Raw genomic sequence first — 19,414 nt, 5'->3', positions numbered from 1 at the left:
TTTAGAAATCCGTGTGCAATGGTCCACGCTAGAGAAGAGAATGTATTTTTCAATGAAGTGCTTGAATGCTCTATTGTTGATCTCAATTCACTGGAGTATCGTTCGACACCTGTGAACTATTTTGCCCAAAATTGTCGGAATCAATCAACGCGCCAACTCAAATTTAACAAAAGTTGTGCAATTACGCCGAAACCACAATAATCACAATAATAAGTTTTCGAGATTGATCTCAAAGTCAGGGCTTAAGCTAAAACTAGTTTTTGAGATTTTATAGGATAGCATTTCATAAAACCGCGCGGCGGGTGGACAACTTTTATTTGAGTTTGCGAAAAAAAACGATGCAGTGAAACAAAAAGTTGAATTATCTTGAGACAAGCCTTGAAATGAAAGGATCAAAATATGAATGAACTTGAAATGATTAAACATTTTAGGGCATTTCACTAAAATTTTACCGAGAATTTTCAACATTTATCGAGATTACTTAGCTTAAAAACTCAACTATTTATAAATTACTTATTACTTAAAACTTTATTATTTCAATTATATTGCTTGGAAAGACGTTGCTGAGACTTGCCCAATTTTATCGAAAATATCAGATCTTGCCGGTGTGGCAGCAAGAAATATCAAGCAAGTTCCGTTTGACTGGGAAAATAAGTACTGTTAAAGCATCCGGATTGATTGGTTTGCAATAAGATTACGGCGGATTCTCTATGATGGCAATATCTAACATTGTGGCACAAACTTTTTGTTTAAACTGGGGGTGGCAATGGTTATGCTTAAATAATGGTAAAGTTTTTGTGCCATTTCATAACGCAAAGGTGGGCCTATAACTCTGAGAAGTAATGTTTGTTCAATTTAAAGACTGAAATTTGTTCAATTCTATTTTATAATCGATAAAAGTGTGCATCAAGTCAATTGTTTCATAGCATGAATGGCAGATCCTGGTTCTTCTCTCCTAGTCCCACGTAGACGTATCCAAACTTGGGCTGGTTGATCACATTGTAGGCAACTAATCCTGGCCACCACAGAGACCGGAGGGTGACGAGGTTGTTAGAATGCTCCGATTGTATACTCCAGCAGCCTAAAATTCAATCTTCCTCATTGAATTTCTCAATGTATATCTTCACGGGTGTTTTAGTGCCGAAAGTCTGCTGTGCCAGAAGTCAAAATGCCAGAAGTTGAATTGCGTTGACTTTCGTCATTTTAAAACGTGCGCGTTTCGTGTTTTAAGCATGGTTAAGTGACTCTGCTTGAAGTCACTGAGAACTTCTGGCGTTTATCTAGAACCGCGAAGCGGTTCGAGATATTAAGTCAGAATTTCGAAGTGACTTCTGCAGAGTCACTTAACCATGCTTAAAACACGAAACGCGCACGTTTTAAAATGACGAAAGTCAACGCAATTCAACTTCTGGCATTTTGACTTCTGGCACAGCAGAACAAAAGTCACAAGCAGAGATTTGGGTCGCGGATCTATGCAACCTCTGACATATAATTACTTTCTTGTCCTTAGCGTTCATTTTCAACTCCTCCAGTCGCCCCTGCAGCCAGGTAATAAAAAATGTGGATTCATACTCTTGCAAGAATCTTGCAAGCAGGGTTCAAAAAATTTAATTGACAAGTAACTTGGTTAACATAACGGTGGTTATCAATACAACAGATCAACAGTTTATGAATCTCATTTCATCAGCGTTTTTTATTTTTCCACATGTAAAATGTTTGTTTTTATTCTTGCAAGAATAACTTGAAAATTTTTAAGTCAAAAACTTGGGTTCAAAAACTTGCAAGAATCTGTAAATCGGATTCAAAAGAATCTTGCAAGAAGTATGTATTCTCTAGCAAGATAGCTTGCAAGATTCTTGCAAGCGTTTAATTTTTTTAATCACTAGGGTCACACGCGGTTTGTAAAGTGCGGTCCAAAATGAATATGGTTGCACAAGTGATTGTTTTAATCAGAAGTCCTTTATGCCTGGAACGGTTCGATCATAGTTTAAAGTCTCTAATATCAGAATACAAAGTATAGAAAACAGTATGCCAGTGATCAGAGGTCTCTTTGGTCTGGAACATCGTCGTGGGAACTTTTTCCGTGTCTCAAAATATTCATCAATAATCTGATCAAGATTTCATCAAGATATTACAAACTTCGTTTTACTGGTTATACTATTCATTTAAACATTCCTATCTGTTTTCTTTTCCATCCGAAACACCACTCTCCACTGGGGAAGGCAATCTTTCATCTTTTCCCAGCCTCTATTTGACATTATTATGGAGTGGTCGCAAAATTTATGACTTTTTATGGTTTAAGACATTCTAATCAACCAAACAGACAGTCGAGAATGGAAAAGATGAACTCGTTTGTTCAAACACAAAATCACTAATGAAAACTGACATCTTTTTACGGCTGAAGGGGGTATATAGGGAAACAGATCTGGCAATATAATATATCAGTGACATAGATGAATATAGTTTTTTAGGTTACCCAAATAGATTTACTGCTGTGCATGAGATCGCAAAAACTCAAATTAATTTACAGAAAGCACGTAATTTTAGTATGTAGTTGTTGTTTGATTTCAGACAGGCTTTGTTATATATTCTCAAATTAATTCAGGATTTATGACGCTTGTAATTTTTTTCTTCTGTCAGGTTATAAAACCCATTAATGGCTATCAAATACGTCATAGGTTAAGGAGCAGACAAAACATTCCTCTAGCCGTGAAAAACAAAAGATTTCACGTCTGGGATGTAACGTTTTTTTGTCTGATTTATAATCGTTCAGTTGCTATTTTAATGAGCTATGCTATGTTATAAGGCGGGTACCATCAGATCGTAAGTGAACTTAATTTAGACTGGCCACGAAAAAGAGACACCTCATTAAAAACCAAATAAGAACTAGTATTAGAAGATTTTTTGGTGTCATTTTGCGCAAGTCGTTTTAAATTAGCTCTTCTTATAACACCGTACACAAGAGGTGTGAGAAAAAATTCCGCCTATATTTTTGCATTAAATTTCAACCATTATTTTTAATATTGTGAAATGGATATCTAGGAAAATTATTAGAATGCTTGCCAGTACACCTCGTAAACCGAGTACTCGTAAACCTTTTAAATCAGTTCATGCAACTAAAGGGGTTGGCTTCCAACAAAAAGTTGATGAAAAGTAAACAAAATACAGAGAAAAGTTTAAAAAATTACATTGAAAACCTCCAAGGAGTGAACGACATAAACAAAAAACAAGACGACTCGTCTGTAGCATGGAATTCTCCAACATAAGTCTCAAGTTTGTCGAAATATTGTTCCCCATTTGAAACGAAAAACAATTTTGACTAAAAGTTTTTCGGAGATCAAATTCAAGCATTTGTTCGTAGCCAGATGATTTCTTTGCACTATAAAACAGTTCTTTTAAAGAAATTTAAAGCTCAAATATCGGAATCAGTCGTAACAAAAGATAACTTCAAGAAATAAAAACAGTCATTTGTAAAACAAATTGCTGCGATCACCTATTAAGGAAAACATAGCAAATAATAAGTGAGAGGATATAATCTTAATGATTGGCTTAAAACTGAAAAAGGAAGTTCAAAAATAGAAATCAAAACTATGCATAGAACTTCCACTTTTCCACTTTTCTTCTTGTTTAAACAACCGATGAAATGTATAGCAACAATATTGAGTCAAGATCCAGTGGAAAATGTTGCTGCTGTGTAATCCAGTTGAGGATATTTTTTATTATAATTAGTTGAAAATAAGTATAGTTTGCGTTACAAAGCGATGATAAAGTTTAAGTTACTTCCTTCTATATTTTCCTAACCAAAAACTGCGGTTTTGTAGACCATTTTATTCAAACCGTTAAATACTGTTGGTTACATTTTCAATACTCAATCAATTTTGGGTGAACTCGAGAAATTATGTTTGAAAGTCAATCAATCGTCAGTTGAAAGAACGGAGAAATGATAGAAATATTAAGTATATAACATTTATCGCTTTTTCCCCAGAAATTTTAGTTATCTGATGTTGTTAGCAAATTTTCAAATTGGAGAAGTTCCACCGGTAACTTTCGAATGGATCCTTTAGATTGCTAGGGACAAAGTTCTCGCCATTACTTCGCAAAATCAAAGAAGAAACTTAAACTTTTCAAATTTGAAGTGAAAACCTTGAAAGTATTTTAGTTTAAATAAACTAAATGGGTCTTCAAACGAAAAAAGACTAACTTTTGTGAAAAAAATAAAAAATTAGGATGATAAAACTGTTTTTTGCCGCCAATAAGTACCAGTTTATTAGGTTTCAAAATATGTAAATTATGATTGGTGAAACACTGCTGAGGAATTGGGTGCAAACTAATTGCTACCTATATTTTTGTATTTTTCCAAAAAAAAAGTTCAAACTGAGCCAAAATTGGCAATTTTCGATGTAAGATTGTAGAAAAAAGTAGATTTTGCTAGTTAAAATGGAGTCGACAAAATAGGTTTTTAGCAAAAAAATTGGTTAAAGAAGTAGCTGCGAGTAACTGGGTGTTGACTATAAGTTATTTTTGTTTAATTTTTTGAGTTTTTTGTTGAAACTATGTTTTGGGGTCCAAAAATTTTTTAAAAAACATTTTGCTAAAGTATACGCTACGCTACTGAATTGAATAAGTTTTTGCGTACAATGTCATTTTAATTATTTGTGTAAATTGTGGGTGAGAACTATGAAAGAAAAAGAACACAAAGCATGTTTTTGACATTTTTGCCAGCGTTTTACACAATTTTGTTTCTATAAAGATTTCTTTGAATTGTTCATGTATGACGTCAGTACATGGTTGACAGAACGTGAGTGGGTCTATAACAAAACTTGTTTAAGTTTGAGTTTGGGCTCTATTTATATTATGTCTGCAGTGGACAAAATAAAAATGAATTAACAAAAACTGCTCTTATTTAGTTTTATTGGTATTTCCAATTCATTTCAAAGTTAGCTGCATTTCTAATAAAATTCTTTACAGCGTGGTGTTATTATTTAATTTGTATTTTTCCTGGATGACTGAAAGTTTTGAATGAAAACTTTTCCTTTCAAGATAATAGTGACGTTTACCACAATAATTGAAGTTCCTTTTTCCTAATGTTGGACACTTGAAGTAAACTAAGTAATCTGCAATTTAAATTATGAAGTAGTGGCCAACTGAAGAGTCAGTTTTCCAATATAAATTCAAACATACACACAAGCAAAATCATCAAAACAATACGTTTGAGTTAGTTCTCATAGTTGAGATCGATTCTTCGTTTCTTTTCGTGCAAAACACTACATTACGTGTGGAGTTGCAATGTTTTTGCAATTGGGCACATCAATTGGCTTGCTTTCAGGTGTACATGCAAATGTATCTATAACCTTGGCAGGCATTGGTCGTTCGCTAAAGATTTCTGGGCTCCCAAAATCTGTTTTTATTTTTCAAATGCTTTCGACCTGTTCAAGATTGCCCTCGTAGCCTTCATTGCCATACAATCGCATTTAATTTACTTCACAATCAAAAAATATTTACTTTGCCCCATAGTCCGATTTCTCCGGTTCGAAAACAAACGCCAGACGTCTTAAAACCCGGTATGCTTTAAGCTCCTTTCGTGAGGCCTTTCTCAAATCGAACTGAATTTGAATAATATCAAAAATGACAATAGGCACCGCCATGTGATTTACTGTGACCCAATAAAATAACTAATAAACTTGCTTTAAAATAATGACCGTCTGTTTTCTGTACGTTCTGTACGTTGTAAGCAATTGTGCTGAAGCCATTCGTTGATTCAGCCTTGAGAATGATGGCTAGAGGAGACATTTAACGTAAATTCTTTGCCTGACGCAGGCTTTTGTTGAAACAATAAAAAACTGTTCATAAGCCCTTGTAACAGTTCTGCTTAATAATTTAATGAGACGAACAAATAAAAATTGAAGTCAAAAATCAGAAAATCAGAATTTAGTTGTAAGTTTTTTCTAAGGAATGTTCAATCAATTTGTTCTGTTTGTGTTGTAGAAGTTTACTAAAGTAACTATTGCAACAACTTTTATTGCACTCAAATCTTTGTTTACAGGTGAACCTCAGGACAGTATTCATAGCTGTATTTCTTGTTTAATTTCATTATTTTTTATATATAGGTTTGTGAATAAACAAAGTATTTTGTTTAAAAACCAAACAGCTTTAATATGAGGAACGCTATGTAGAACAAATGTTACTTAACGTTTTGCAGCTTAAAAACCTCTGGGTTTCAACATGATTTCTTGGGTTTAGATTCCTTATTACATCAACTTAATAGGACGAATAAATTTTCTTCGTCAATTACTTCACACAAAGATTTATTACAAACTCCATTGAACAAAATATAAACTGAGTTCTTTGACCCTACTTGTCGCGCCTGCATACTACTCAAATGCATTTAATACTTTCTTAATAAACAAGATAAAGAAGTGATGTCACCATTATGTGTGTACATAATTGTGTGTGTATGTGTTTGTGTGTGTGTGTTTATTTGTGTGTGTGTTTGTATTTTGTGTGTGTGTGTGTGTTTGTGCGTGTGCTTGCTTGTGCGTGTGTGGTTACTGTTTGGCCGCATAGACAACAAACGAGGATAATGGCAAACTAAGCCTAGCGTTAGCTTGGAGCCCTCTTTAATTGCTTCCTCATCTTGAAATGGTTTCAAAAAGTCTTCTGCTTATGTGTGATAAAGGTTCAGTACATGCTTGTTAAACCTCCCAATTTTCTGGTAACAAATTGTTTTCTCAAGGCAAAGTTTAAACACTTTTCAAATGTTTAAAACCAATCCATTGCGCAACCAAGCTAGTGAAAAGGAGGTATACGTCCCAAAAAACAAATTGTTTGCAGAAACTGTTTTAACAAAATCCACAGAAATTGATTAGCGGTTTCATAACAAAAACCCAAACAACAAACTAAATCTGAATTAAATTCTGACTAAAATTGATACTTTAGGTAAAATTGAAGGTTTTGACTTTGAAATAGCGCTAAAATTGAGGTCATACGGTGGTATTATTGGCATACTTATAGTCATAAGTCGTCCCTCAGTAGGTAATTGTTTGAAAATCTTAAAAGTTCTACGCTTGCAGGCTGCTTGACTCAAATGGTTGGTTTCATATACGAGATATATAACCAAGGACCTGGTTACTCTTATATGCTTCCGTGGAAGAACAGCAACTGTTTTAGCGGTCATTTTCCAGGAATATTGTTTTGGCTTATATTTTAAAATTTTTCATTCATCAGTTTTTCATCCATCAGTTTTTCATCCATCAATTTTGGAATGCTGAGCGGTTAAAAGGTTTTGTTAGAGGCTGAAGGGTTTCGTCGCAGAGAAGAAAAAGAAATTGTTGAAGAGTTTGTTGTTTGTACCCAGGACTATCATGACTCCTTGTCATTTTTACCACCAACAAGTTATAGTGAGTTATCAACTCAACAAATTCAATCTTTCAGTTGGTTGACTAGAATTTTAAACGGTATTCATTGTGACAGAGGAAACTATCTCTTTGTTTATTCTACACTAATATTTGAAAAGGTTTTCTTTAGAAATCCGTGTGCAATGGTCCACGCTAGAGAAGAGAATGTATTTTTCAATGAAGTGCTTGAATGCTCTATTGTTGATCTCAATTCACTGGAGTATCGTTCGACACCTGTGAACTATTTTGCCCAAAATTGTCGGAATCAATCAACGCGCCAACTCAAATTTAACAAAAGTTGTGCAATTACGCCGAAACCACAATAATCACAATAATAAGTTTTCGAGATTGATCTCAAAGTCAGGGCTTAAACTAAAACTAGTTTTTGAGATTTTATAGGATAGCATTTCATAAAACCGCGCGGCGGGTGGACAACTTTTATTTGAGTTTGCGAAAAAAAACGATGCAGTGAAACAAAAAGTTGAATTATCTTGAGACAAGCCTTGAAATGAAAGGATCAAAATATGAATGAACTTGAAATGATTAAACATTTTAGGGCATTTCACTAAAATTTTACCGAGAATTTTCAACATTTATCGAGATTACTTAGCTTAAAAACTCAACTATTTATAAATTACTTATTACTTAAAACTTTATTATTTCAATTATATTGCTTGGAAAGACGTTGCTGAGACTTGCCCAATTTTATCGAAAATATCAGATCTTGCCGGTTTGGCAGCAAGAAATATCAAGCAAGTTCCGTTTGACTGGGAAAATAAGTACTGTTAAAGCATCCGGATTGATTGGTTTGCAATAAGATTACGGCGGATTCTCTATGATGGCAATATCTAACATTGTGGCACAAACTTTTTGTTTAAACTGGGGGTGGCAATGGTTATGCTTAAATAATGGTAAAGTTTTTGTGCCATTTCATAACGCAAAGGTGGGCCTATAACTCTGAGAAGTAATGTTTGTTCAATTTAAAGACTGAAATTTGTTCAATTCTATTTTATAATCGATAAAAGTGTGCATCAAGTCAATTGTTTCATAGCATGAATGGCAGATCCTGGTTCTTCTCTCCTAGTCCCACGTAGACGTATCCAAACTTGGGCTGGTTGATCACATTGTAGGCAACTAATCCTGGCCACCACAGAGACCGGAGGGTGACGAGGTTGTTAGAATGCTCCGATTGTATACTCCAGCAGCCTAAAATTCAATCTTCCTCATTGAATTTCTCAATGTATATCTTCACGGGTGTTTTAGTGCCGAAAGTCTGCTGTGCCAGAAGTCAAAATGCCAGAAGTTGAATTGCGTTGACTTTCGTCATTTTAAAACGTGCGCGTTTCGTGTTTTAAGCATGGTTAAGTGACTCTGCTTGAAGTCACTGAGAACTTCTGGCGTTTATCTAGAACCGCGAAGCGGTTCGAGATATTAAGTCAGAATTTCGAAGTGACTTCTGCAGAGTCACTTAACCATGCTTAAAACACGAAACGCGCACGTTTTAAAATGACGAAAGTCAACGCAATTCAACTTCTGGCATTTTGACTTCTGGCACAGCAGAACAAAAGTCACAAGCAGAGAGTAAAAAGGGAATAAAAACAGAGTGCTTTCTCTTCATGCACTAGTTTTTTAGAGAGAGAGAGAGAGAGAGAGAAAGAAAAAAACATAGCAGGACAAGTCCTGTCGCACAGTTCAAAGAATTTTCATTGACTAAACAGAAAAACTAGACCTGGAATGGACTATGAGAATTGAAAAAACCATTCTAAAAAATCAGATCAAAAAAATAAGAAAAAAAACAGAAAATCAATGTCAGCCGCATCTGAACAAAAAAACCACTAGCGAGAAATGAAAATTTAATTCAAACAAAAAAACTAGGCCTAGAATGAGCTGTGAATGGATTGAAAAAACCATTTAGAAAAAAATCCAATCCAAAAAATCGAAAAAAAAACAGAAAAAATCAAAGCGAAATTGCCGCATGTGAACAAAAAAACCACTAGCGAGAAAGCGAATTTTTGTTCAAACACCGTTTTCTCACTCTACTTTAAATTTAGAGCGAAAAAATTTCACCCCGCAAAACCACTCGCTTTTTCGCTCCATTTCCTGTTTCGGCGTGACCAAAATCACTACTCCAATTTGACTTCAAAAATCATGAAAATGTGTGAACAGATCTTAAAAAAAAAGACAGCGCCCCAAGACAATTCAAATTCTTTGAATTGTAAAAAGAGAGAGAGAGAGAGAAAGAGAGAGAAAGCCGGAAAAAGAAGGTTTGAAAAATTTTTAGTACTCGAGCGAAACAGTTGCCGATGCAGGATTTTAGTTCTCGAGCGAAACAATTGCTGATGCAGTTGCCGATTCAAAATAGGCCTCACGCTCTTAGATTAAAAATTGTTGTAGGTTTGGGAGAACTTTTGACCATTTTATCTCTTATTAGACTTTAAATGCAGTTTTCTGCTAATTTCCATGTTCCTCTTTCTAGCAGCTTTAAAATTTATTTTTCTTTTTAATATTCTGTGATGAGTTTTCGTGATAGCAATTAGTATTTCTGTTGAGTTAGGCGATCTTTTTCTTTAAATACTCTTTACGTTTTTTTTTGTTCAATAGATTGTAAAAACTAGGGACCAATTTTGGGTCCTTTTTGCCTATTCCGGTAGTTCTTTGCTCAACCTGCAATATATGTTCAAAAAGTTTTTTTTTTCATATTCAGTGCTTTTTTAAATCACAGTTTTCAAATTTTTGTCGATTTCATTCCTTTATTAACCATATTATGTATTGTGTAGCTTTTTTGGAAGAGCAACGGGCAAAAGCTGCTGTACAAATTTACCTCTAGTTTGATTCCCAATTCTTTGGGCTGTTTTGTATAATATGTTGGTAAAATGCGTTGGGATATTGATTTCATAACTCGGTGCTTCCATAATGGGATAAACAGCTAAAAACCAGGAAGCATTATGTTGATTTAGAGGCTCTCTGTAGTTGTCATTCAATTGCCAATTTTAGCAAAAGTGCCTAATTGGACGCTTGGATTCAACGTGAAACGTTTGCTTTGAGAAATTTTTGATTTCACAAATGTGAATTTTTCAAGTTTTCCTCAGTTCTAAGTTTTTTCTTATAAACTCTTAATTTGAGCCTCGGTCAGCTCATAGTAGTGCTTTTTAAGTACATTTTCAATGTCTGATTTGTGATGTATATGTATTGGTCGATTGAAATTTAAAAATTTTGACATCTATTCCCCCCCTTTTTTTCAATTTTTTGTAATTTTTGTCATTTGTCCATCTTTAATAAATCTCGGGTCTAATGAAAATTTTCCAAAAATTCCGCTCAACAGTTATGTTTATTTTGAATATTAACCCCTAAAACTTTACATACATTTAGTAATTATTGCTAACTTTTTTCCAATTTTTGTAGTTTTTTTTTATTTGTTCCATATAACTAAATCAATTTTCGCAGGTCATGTTTGCACTCAGCTAATGGAATGGCTTACACAGCTTTTGCTTAGAGCATTAGATCTCGAAAATTGTATCGTGATTTCTTCTGATGATTCAAACAGAATGATACTGACTCTGAATTAATAGTCGGTGAGATTAACCAACCGAAACTCTACTATCACGTTAATAGCCATTACGAAGCAGAGGTATACCCCAAAATTTCCACCTTAGTAAAATTGGCTTGAAAATTAGATACATACAATGAACGAAATTGTACAATGAACGAAATTGGGAGACATCCTTTGTATCTTACTTTTCGCAAAAGGAGTTCAGCCAATTTTGCGAAATAAAAGAACATTCGGAGCGAAAATTAGGTAACAAATCTTGTAGCACGTTTCCACTCAATATAGGTATCTATTATTCGCGCGCATTTTGAGCATGCACTAAGCACTTTAATAAAGATTTAATTGAAGCTTTCAAAGCTTTAAAGTGCTTTAAATACATGCAACCACAAAAACTAAATTTATTCCGAAAAATCCCTCGCACATCAAAGGCTTTGTATATCAATGTGGGACTGGCCAATTTTAATAAGCAGTAATAAATAGTACTAATAAGTAGTAACAAGTTGTAATAAAAAACTATAAGTAGTAATAAAGTAGTAGTAAATTACTACTAGTAGTAATCAGTTAGGCTTGATTAAATAAGTAGTAATTAAGTTAGGCTTAATTGCGGATTGTATGCAAAATCGAGCTACATTGCGTGCGAAAAATCGATACATAAAAGGAGCAGGTGCGTGATACAAGCCGTGCAAAAAATAGGTTATAAAAAGTTTGTATTTGTATTTCGCGGCTAGGATTAGGACACTTTTGCGAACACGGGATTCTAATTTCCCTTCCATTTCGCCAGTTTCTGCTAAAGTAGCTATTCCCAGCAATATTGTTCCACTTTCATTGTATTACCATAATAAAAACGAACACGAGATACTCGCATCGGGCATATCTGCCCGTGACGATTTGGGTATACCTCTGCGTCGTAATGGCCATGTCGAACAAAAATCCTACTGTTAGAACTTTTGTGCCACGCATAGACATACACAAGCTCTCTTTTTCATGTCTAGGGGAAATGCGAAATACATTGGATTAACGGTAATAGGCCTATTCAACCCCGGTAACGGGCTGTAATGATGATTATTAATCAAGAAAACTCATTTACTCAATTTTGGAACTAATCAAAAATATGAAAACTAATAAAATGATTTTTTTCTATGCTGCATTAAACTACCTAAGAAGACCAAACTAAATTCTAATTTAAAACAGACGGTCATCAAGCAAAATTTTCTGAGACTATAGCAAGAAAACGTACTATAATGCAATATCTCATTAATCATGCAAGATATGTTTGGGAGATTGACTAGAAGACGAAATGATGATTTTTGAGCATGATTGAAACGCAGGTGTTTCTTTGTTTTAATGACAATTGGTCTTCCGAAAATTATGAGAGGCAAATTGTATATCTTGAGGGTTCCATTCTTATCACTTAATGTTGACTAAAAAAATTACGCGACGAGTGCTGTTATGAGATTTTCAAAATCTTAGAAAATAAGAGTTTTAGTTAAAAAATTGGGTCTCTATACTCATTTTATATGCAAATCCATTAATTTGACATTAGCAAAAAAGATAATTGTCAGTATAAAGTAGGAGTTTTTGGTGGTTTTTAAACTTTTGTTAAACTCTCCTTAATCCAACTCTGATTCATCACCTTCATAATTCTAACGTATTTATGGTGTGTATGACCATCTCTGAGGAAAAAAATAACTGATAATCCCGAAGTTACAGAGTATCCCTAATCCAAAAAAAAACTCAACAAGAAACAACCATGATTTGCAGTAAAAAACAATTGTCGCTATATCAATTGTCGCTATATCTAGTAAAAATTTCAATTATCGCTATATATCAGTTTTATAAGTAAAAATATTCAGTATGTCAGGTTTTCAAGCGCAAAAAGCTTCAGTATGCTCACATTGTTTTAGCAAAGTGGGAGGGCTGTTACAGTACGTTGAGCTCTTTGTGTCTTTTCAAGAAGAAAATTCCGTGTTGGGCTTTCCAGCGTTAAAAGCTTCAGTATGTTTGGTTTCTAGAGTATGGGGGAATCTTTGTTTTGTTTTTAACGTAGAATTTTAAATGTGGTTTTGTAGATTTAAGCGTTGGAGTTCGCCAATTGTTCGGTGCAAAAAATCCCGTTTTTTTCTTTGTAATGTAGTCAAATGTCAAAATAGCGACCTACTCCAGGTACATCCGTTGAAACTCTGAGAAAACTCTTCCAAATTCATCATGATTTTTTTCCTGCTCGCTGAGAAGTCGAGATGAACGATATAAAAAATTCGTTCAGTTTCATTTTCAATTTACTCTAGATATAGTTTACAATGAATAAAATCAATTCAATATTTCTTGCTTTTGATAAAAGTTTAGGAAAAAAATGCAATTTTTTGTGATTTTTTATTTTGAAACCGAACATATCGACACACTTTTTTACCTAGGTTTGAAGCTAACGGTACTGATGATTTCCTACGCTCAGAACTGAACATACCGACGATTTCATACGTTTGAAGCCGATCATACCCAGGATACCGTAGAAAAAAGGCACGAGTTTTCGTCCTTTTTGTCTAACTAAAACCGAGCGTACCCATGACATATTTTATAATTTGAAATGAACAATTTCTGGATTAGGGTGCGCATTCGTGGCCAAAAACAATTACAATATTACAATCCAGCAATGAAAAATATCTTTGCAATTACAACTTTGTGATTAATTTGAATTTTTATTGGATAACAACTGATGAGTTTTACGAATGAAATTTTACTCGGGCGACGAATAACCTGATAAGTGCCGCTAATAAGAGGTTTTGTACAAAATTTACGAAACCTCACGCAGTAAATATTTTCAAACCACATGGAAAGATTTTAAAAAAACTCTGATACCTAAAACAGTGTACATGAATACTTTTTGAGATATGGTAAATAAGTACGTGTTCTGAGTTGTCCTCTCTTACCCCTAGGGATGTCTTCTTCGATGGGAGGAAGGAAATCGATAGCTTTGTCATGGCTCGCCTTGGCCAGCAGAGTCTTCTCGTGAAGGTTCTCCGGGGGGAAGAAGTGGAAATAAGATCCCAATTTAGAGGCATCAGTCACATCCTGTCCTAAAATGATCCCGATTATCATTCTATAAATATTCATGGTTACCATGGAACAGAAACAAGTGCTTAAATATGATCAAAGAGTCATTGTAAAATGAATGAATGGGAATAGTTTCAGTGAATATAAATAATGCTCTTCTCTACAAAAAATGAAACATCCCACCCCGAATTCCATTTGTTTAACGGAATTTTAATTGAAAAATTGAATTGAAATTCTTTGTTCCAATTGACCCTAGTTTTCAATTTTATGTGCCAAAGCAAGAGATCCCTTCACTCTTTCAATCGAAAAAAAATTTTGTTGCAGACTCGAGTTTTCATCGCTTTTTCGATCGTGTTAGTGTCTGTTCAGGATAGCAGTTAAACACGTAACAGGGACTTCCTATCGTAACAAAATATACAATTCGACAAAGATACCAATGATTTTGTAAATAATTTAGAAGAGTTTAGAATAAATTCAAATTCGATTGGCTTGGCTATCTGCAAGTAATGTAACATCCCGAAAGGACTGTCCAGCGTTGCTGGACCTTTTGCGTGGTTCGAGGGGTTGTTTTAAGTACGTATCTTAATTAAATTTGATATTCCATTTAATGAAAGTGAAATTTGAGTTTTTCTTTTTGAGGAAAATAAGCTCGTAGTTATCTGGAATCGCGTTAATAAATTATCAAGCAGTAAATGGAACGTTTGGGACAAAAGTTGGTAACAGTTTGCTAAAAGCTGCTTGAAAAGAGTTCAAAACAAAACAAGATTGAAACATAAACCATTGATAAGAATGATACCCCTCACCAGAAAAAAAACAGCGTTAATAGTCATCAGAACTGTTTTGAGCAGGAAGTATTGCTGCTGCCCGCCTGCTCTTTAAATCCGGCGAAAAAAAATGTTTTTTAGCAATGTGGGACGCTTGTTACAGTAAGTTCAGCCGTTTTACCCAACGTACAAACATGATGTTTTTAACAGCAGATTAAAATTGGATAACAACTGATGTAACGGTCGTCAAAGGTTTGATAACTCTTTGTGAAAGCATGAAAACTGGTTTGGTTTGTTAATCAGTCATCTTTTTAAATTTCATTTTTTGAAAAACCATCGGCATTTAAGTTGTTTGCATCGGAAAAATTGGAAACAAAGAAAATTAAAAGTTAGGATCGTTGAAAATCAATAGTTTCTTTGCCTCAATTTTACAGAAGTATAAATTGTTTTGAGGATATAAGCAAATTTTAATGCTTTTTTGTAAAAAGAGAAGCAATCAGCTAAACAAAAAAGTGCTTAGAAAACGTTAGCAATTCTTTAGGTTTTACGTTAATCAATTACAATTTTCAACAAAAAGCACGTTGCTAAAAAGATCGGTCAGAAACCAAAAAAGTAAAGAACACTTCTCCTTTTTTTATGTTTTTAAAGTTATAAAGCAAAACAAAAACTTTTTCAAAATTCTAAACAACATTAATTTTACAAAATAAACTATATATATATATATATATATATATATATATATATATATATAAATGTGTGTGTGTGTGTGTGTGTGTGTGTGTGTGTGTGTGTGTGTGTGTGTGTGTGTGTGTGTGTGTGTGTGTGTGTGTGTGTGTGTGTAAATTTTCGTTTTAATTTTTTTGGAATATTTGTGAATTAAGAAGAATTAGCAGTAGAAAAGCTGAGGTTAGTTTTTCTCATAAGAAATTTTAAAAAAACAAAGTGAAACAAAAGCAATAACAAACTGAGAAACGATTTTGTTAGAATCTCTTGAGTGGTGTCCTTGTGTCTTGGATCGACGTCTTCTTCAAAGCTGACAGACTTAATTGTTTCTCTGAAAAACTTGCCACTAATTGGTGTTGGAACCTAAAAGATTTCAAGAGAAATTAATATATAGTATAAAATGTTTTTGAAAACCGAGACTGAACTCAACTCTAGCTAATGTAAAATTTTTTGCTGAAATGATTGATTTTGTCTGCGGTTAGGTCTGGGTTAATTTTTGAACCTATAATATTTTTAGAAAAATTAATTTTTAGTTTTAAATTTTTGAAAAACGTGAATGAACTCAAGCTATCTGGTGTATTAAATTTTGCTGAAATGATTGGAACAGCTTTTCTTCTCCAAACATTTTTTGTCACATTTGCATTTCCGAACAAAAATTATAGCCCCCAGAATTTTTTATCAGTGTCAGTTTTTTAAAATAAACTAAAGGTATTTTTTGACGATTAAATACAACCATATTACTACAAGTTGAAACTGAACAATTCCGCTGAGCTGCTTTAGACACAATCGTATAATATCCCCTTGCTTAAATCATATACCAATAAATGATCAAAGTTAGCATGAACTCATCCTAATAAAACACTCTTCGGTTATTTTGCATTCATTAAAGATTTTTGCCAATAGTGGTTCTCTGTTGCAAGTTATTGCGAAAGACTTAGTTTACAAGACCGACTCGCGCCAGCTAAGTTTTGAAAGATTCTCGACACATTATACAATGGACTTTTTTTATTGGAATAGTCTCAATTCGTAAAAAGATATTTTGCATGCTCTTGCGAAACGCAGCAATATTAAGTCTCCAACAAAACATAAAATTTATTTCTTATTTTTTAACTGAACATACCGAAAATTTCTTGAGTTGATTAAACCAGACATATAACAACGTCTGTTGCATATGAAACAAATTTATCGACAAAACTTTATATTCCGAGACTGATACCGAACATACGGAAGACATAATTTCAAGGTTGATTTAAAATATTTAGCGTTTACAATAAAGTTAGTATTTTAATTACTAAGACTCATGAGCGGTTTTCTCACATTTCTAGAACACGTTCTCCAAACAATACGACCTCTTCTGTTGGCTGTGGATGGCGCGGAACAGGTCACTAATTATGAGACTAATCCCCGAATTGATAGTTTCACGACACCAGAAGTTACAACGAGATAGAGGAGTTGATAAAAACGATATCACAGCATTCAAATTTCACGAGATCACTATCGCGGAAAAGATAATGACAGGATGAGGAAGTGCTGAGAAAAAGCCAGGAAAACTTTTCTTATAGGTAGTGGGTTTTCTCAAAATTGTTTCTGATACGCATTGTCATATAAATCAAACGTTATGTGTCCGTTCTTTTTTTCTCTCAAAACATTCAATCTAGCCTGTTTTTCCGCATTGGAAGTTTTTTTTGAAATTTGACTATATCCTGCACAGTGAAGTCGCAGAATATATATTAACAATGTCTTTAAAAATTTCCTATTGCGTGCTTCGAACACGTTCTCGAGAACACTATTGCGTGCTTCGAACACGTTCTCGTGGTTTTTCAGGTAAATTTAAGGTATGTTCAGGTAAAAGTTCAGGTAGTGCCCCCTTAATTTTACAGGTAATTTTCAGGTAAAGTTGAGGTAAGTTAAGGTAAGTTCAGGTAAGGCAAAACTACCTGAACGTTTCAGGTAAGTTAAGGTTTTTTTTTTTTTCAGGTAAATTTACCTGAACTTTATTTAGTGTGTAGTATTCTTCGTGAAATGGGCATTAAAATGCTGAACAATTTGAACTAAATTAGTTTTGCTCTGGTGATATGTCTTCTAGACTAATTTTAATGCAATTTGTTACAATAGCAGTCATTATAGCCGAAAATAAATAGTTCTTTCCTTCATTAGTTTCGCTAAGTGACTCGTTTGTTTTCAACACTCAGTAGTTTGACGTCACTTTTCAGTCGAATTAAATTTCTGTAGAGAACAGAGTCCTTTCAAAACTACTCATGCGAATATGATCTAATACTCCCCTAACAGTAGAGTTCTCAGTTGTATCAACTGTACTTTATGTCAGAAGCAACAATAAAAGGAGATAAGACGGCTCAAAATAGAAGGAATTTTCCTTCTGCGCTAAAAAAAATAATGACTTGACGTGTTTTAGCGCAAGAGAGAGTAACTTGGCATCGTATAGAGACCTTCGGCATACCTTTCCATGCGTATCTTGTACACAAGCAGAAGAATTCTGTGCACAATTCTCTTTTAAGAAATGTAAGCAAATGATGAGTTGAAGATAAACCAAGATCTATTCAAATCTTCAATGACTCCAGTGATAACTTAGATACATTAAATTTCCTGTTTTATGTTTCTCACATATGATAGAGGATATATTATAGAGGTCATATGACTAAAAATGTGTCACCAAATTTGGGAACTGGCCTTCACGGTATTTGATCAAAATTGAAACCACAAGAGGTCAGAATTATGAAATTGTTCCCAGCCAACGCCTTAAAACTTATTTGATTAAAAATGCAGATAAGGAATTACAAGAATATGAGATACTTTTTGTGGATAAATTAGCGAGAGCGGCGGGATCTCTTAAAAATTATTACTCAAATTTCTCAGAATTTTACATTCCATGGCAAAAACTGCTACCCCCCCCCCCGAGAAATAAGTTTCATTATGGCCGCCGCATGAGTTAAATGTAGAGGGTGAGGAGGAGTACCTTTGTAGTTGTTGTTGTAGAGCACATGTCCCTCTGGGGTGAGTTTGAATGCTCCCCTGGGCACGACTGCAGCCTCACAGTCTATCATCTGGATTACACATGCCAGTCTCTCCTCCTCTTTTATCTGGTGCTGAAATCACATTTCCAGAACCATAGGCGAGATGAAAGTTTGCATAGTTTTAAGGAACAGCAAAAATGTTGGCATCGACAATAAAGACCAAACCTATCAAAACTTTCTTTCTTCTGTTAACGAGAAAGCCGAAGCCATCGAAGGAGCGGAAAGTTTCTAGCATTCAAAACCAAAAATGCTAAAAAAGAATTCGTATCTGGTATTTCGACCTTTTCTATCTAGGAAAGCGCTCACTTTCCACAAAAAGATTCAAAATCAAATTTGCTGTCTGCCACCGATTAGTGAACGAATTAGTATCCCCAACTCATACACCTGATCGAGGTCTTCATTGTAGTCAACAGAAGATGATGCAGCAACGACACTGAAAGTGAATCATAGAACAGTGAACGCAACGATAATTTTCCAACTATAGCTATTGTAATTGTTGTACTGTTCAATGAAAAAAGTTTTACGACATGTCTTGGTTATATAAATCGTGAGATCAAGTTGGTTTTTTTTTATAGCAATCCCCGAAGTTGTTTCGTTCTCAGTTTTATTCACCCTGGAAGGTTCCTATGGAGTGGCTATGTCTCCGTCTAATCTTGAAGAAAAGGAAACGTCTCTTTATCGGTTTTTATGGCTCCATGAATTGTAGCACTATGACGACTTTGATTATAAAAAAATTTCTGCTTTCTGTTATAAAGAACACAGTCAAAGTAAATTTCACAGAACTATAATAAAGTTGTTTAACTTCAAACTTAGAAATTTTCTCTGTTGATTTCAAAATATTGAACTGTGCTCAGTTTCGTTAATACCAATTGGAAAAAATGACTGTGACCTACTTATAAGGTCTTT

At 34.1% G+C, this 19,414-nt stretch overlaps 1 protein-coding gene across 2 annotated transcripts in view; it reads right to left on the bottom strand.

The window, feature by feature from the left end:
• Nucleotides 1-8,364: 8,364 nt before the first annotated feature.
• Nucleotides 8,365-19,414, bottom strand: part of LOC142358625 (radial spoke head protein 9 homolog) — a 77,695-nt gene continuing 66,645 nt past the window's right edge. For both annotated transcript variants that reach the window (XM_075410080.1, XM_075410079.1), the window contains exons 4-6: nt 18,451-18,580; nt 13,866-14,012; nt 8,365-8,600 (exon numbers count right to left, since the gene is read on the bottom strand). In XM_075410080.1, coding sequence (XP_075266195.1) covers nt 8,440-8,600; nt 13,866-14,012; nt 18,451-18,580 — 438 coding nt within the window. In that variant the 3' untranslated portion in view covers nt 8,365-8,439. The remainder of the gene's footprint in view (nt 8,601-13,865; nt 14,013-18,450; nt 18,581-19,414) is intronic.

Source organism: Convolutriloba macropyga, chromosome 2 (genome assembly GCF_964194025.1).
Source record: "Convolutriloba macropyga chromosome 2, txConMacr16.3, whole genome shotgun sequence".
NCBI lineage: Eukaryota > Metazoa > Xenacoelomorpha > Acoela > Convolutidae > Convolutriloba > Convolutriloba macropyga.
This window is presented reverse-complemented; position numbering and strand designations above follow the sequence as displayed.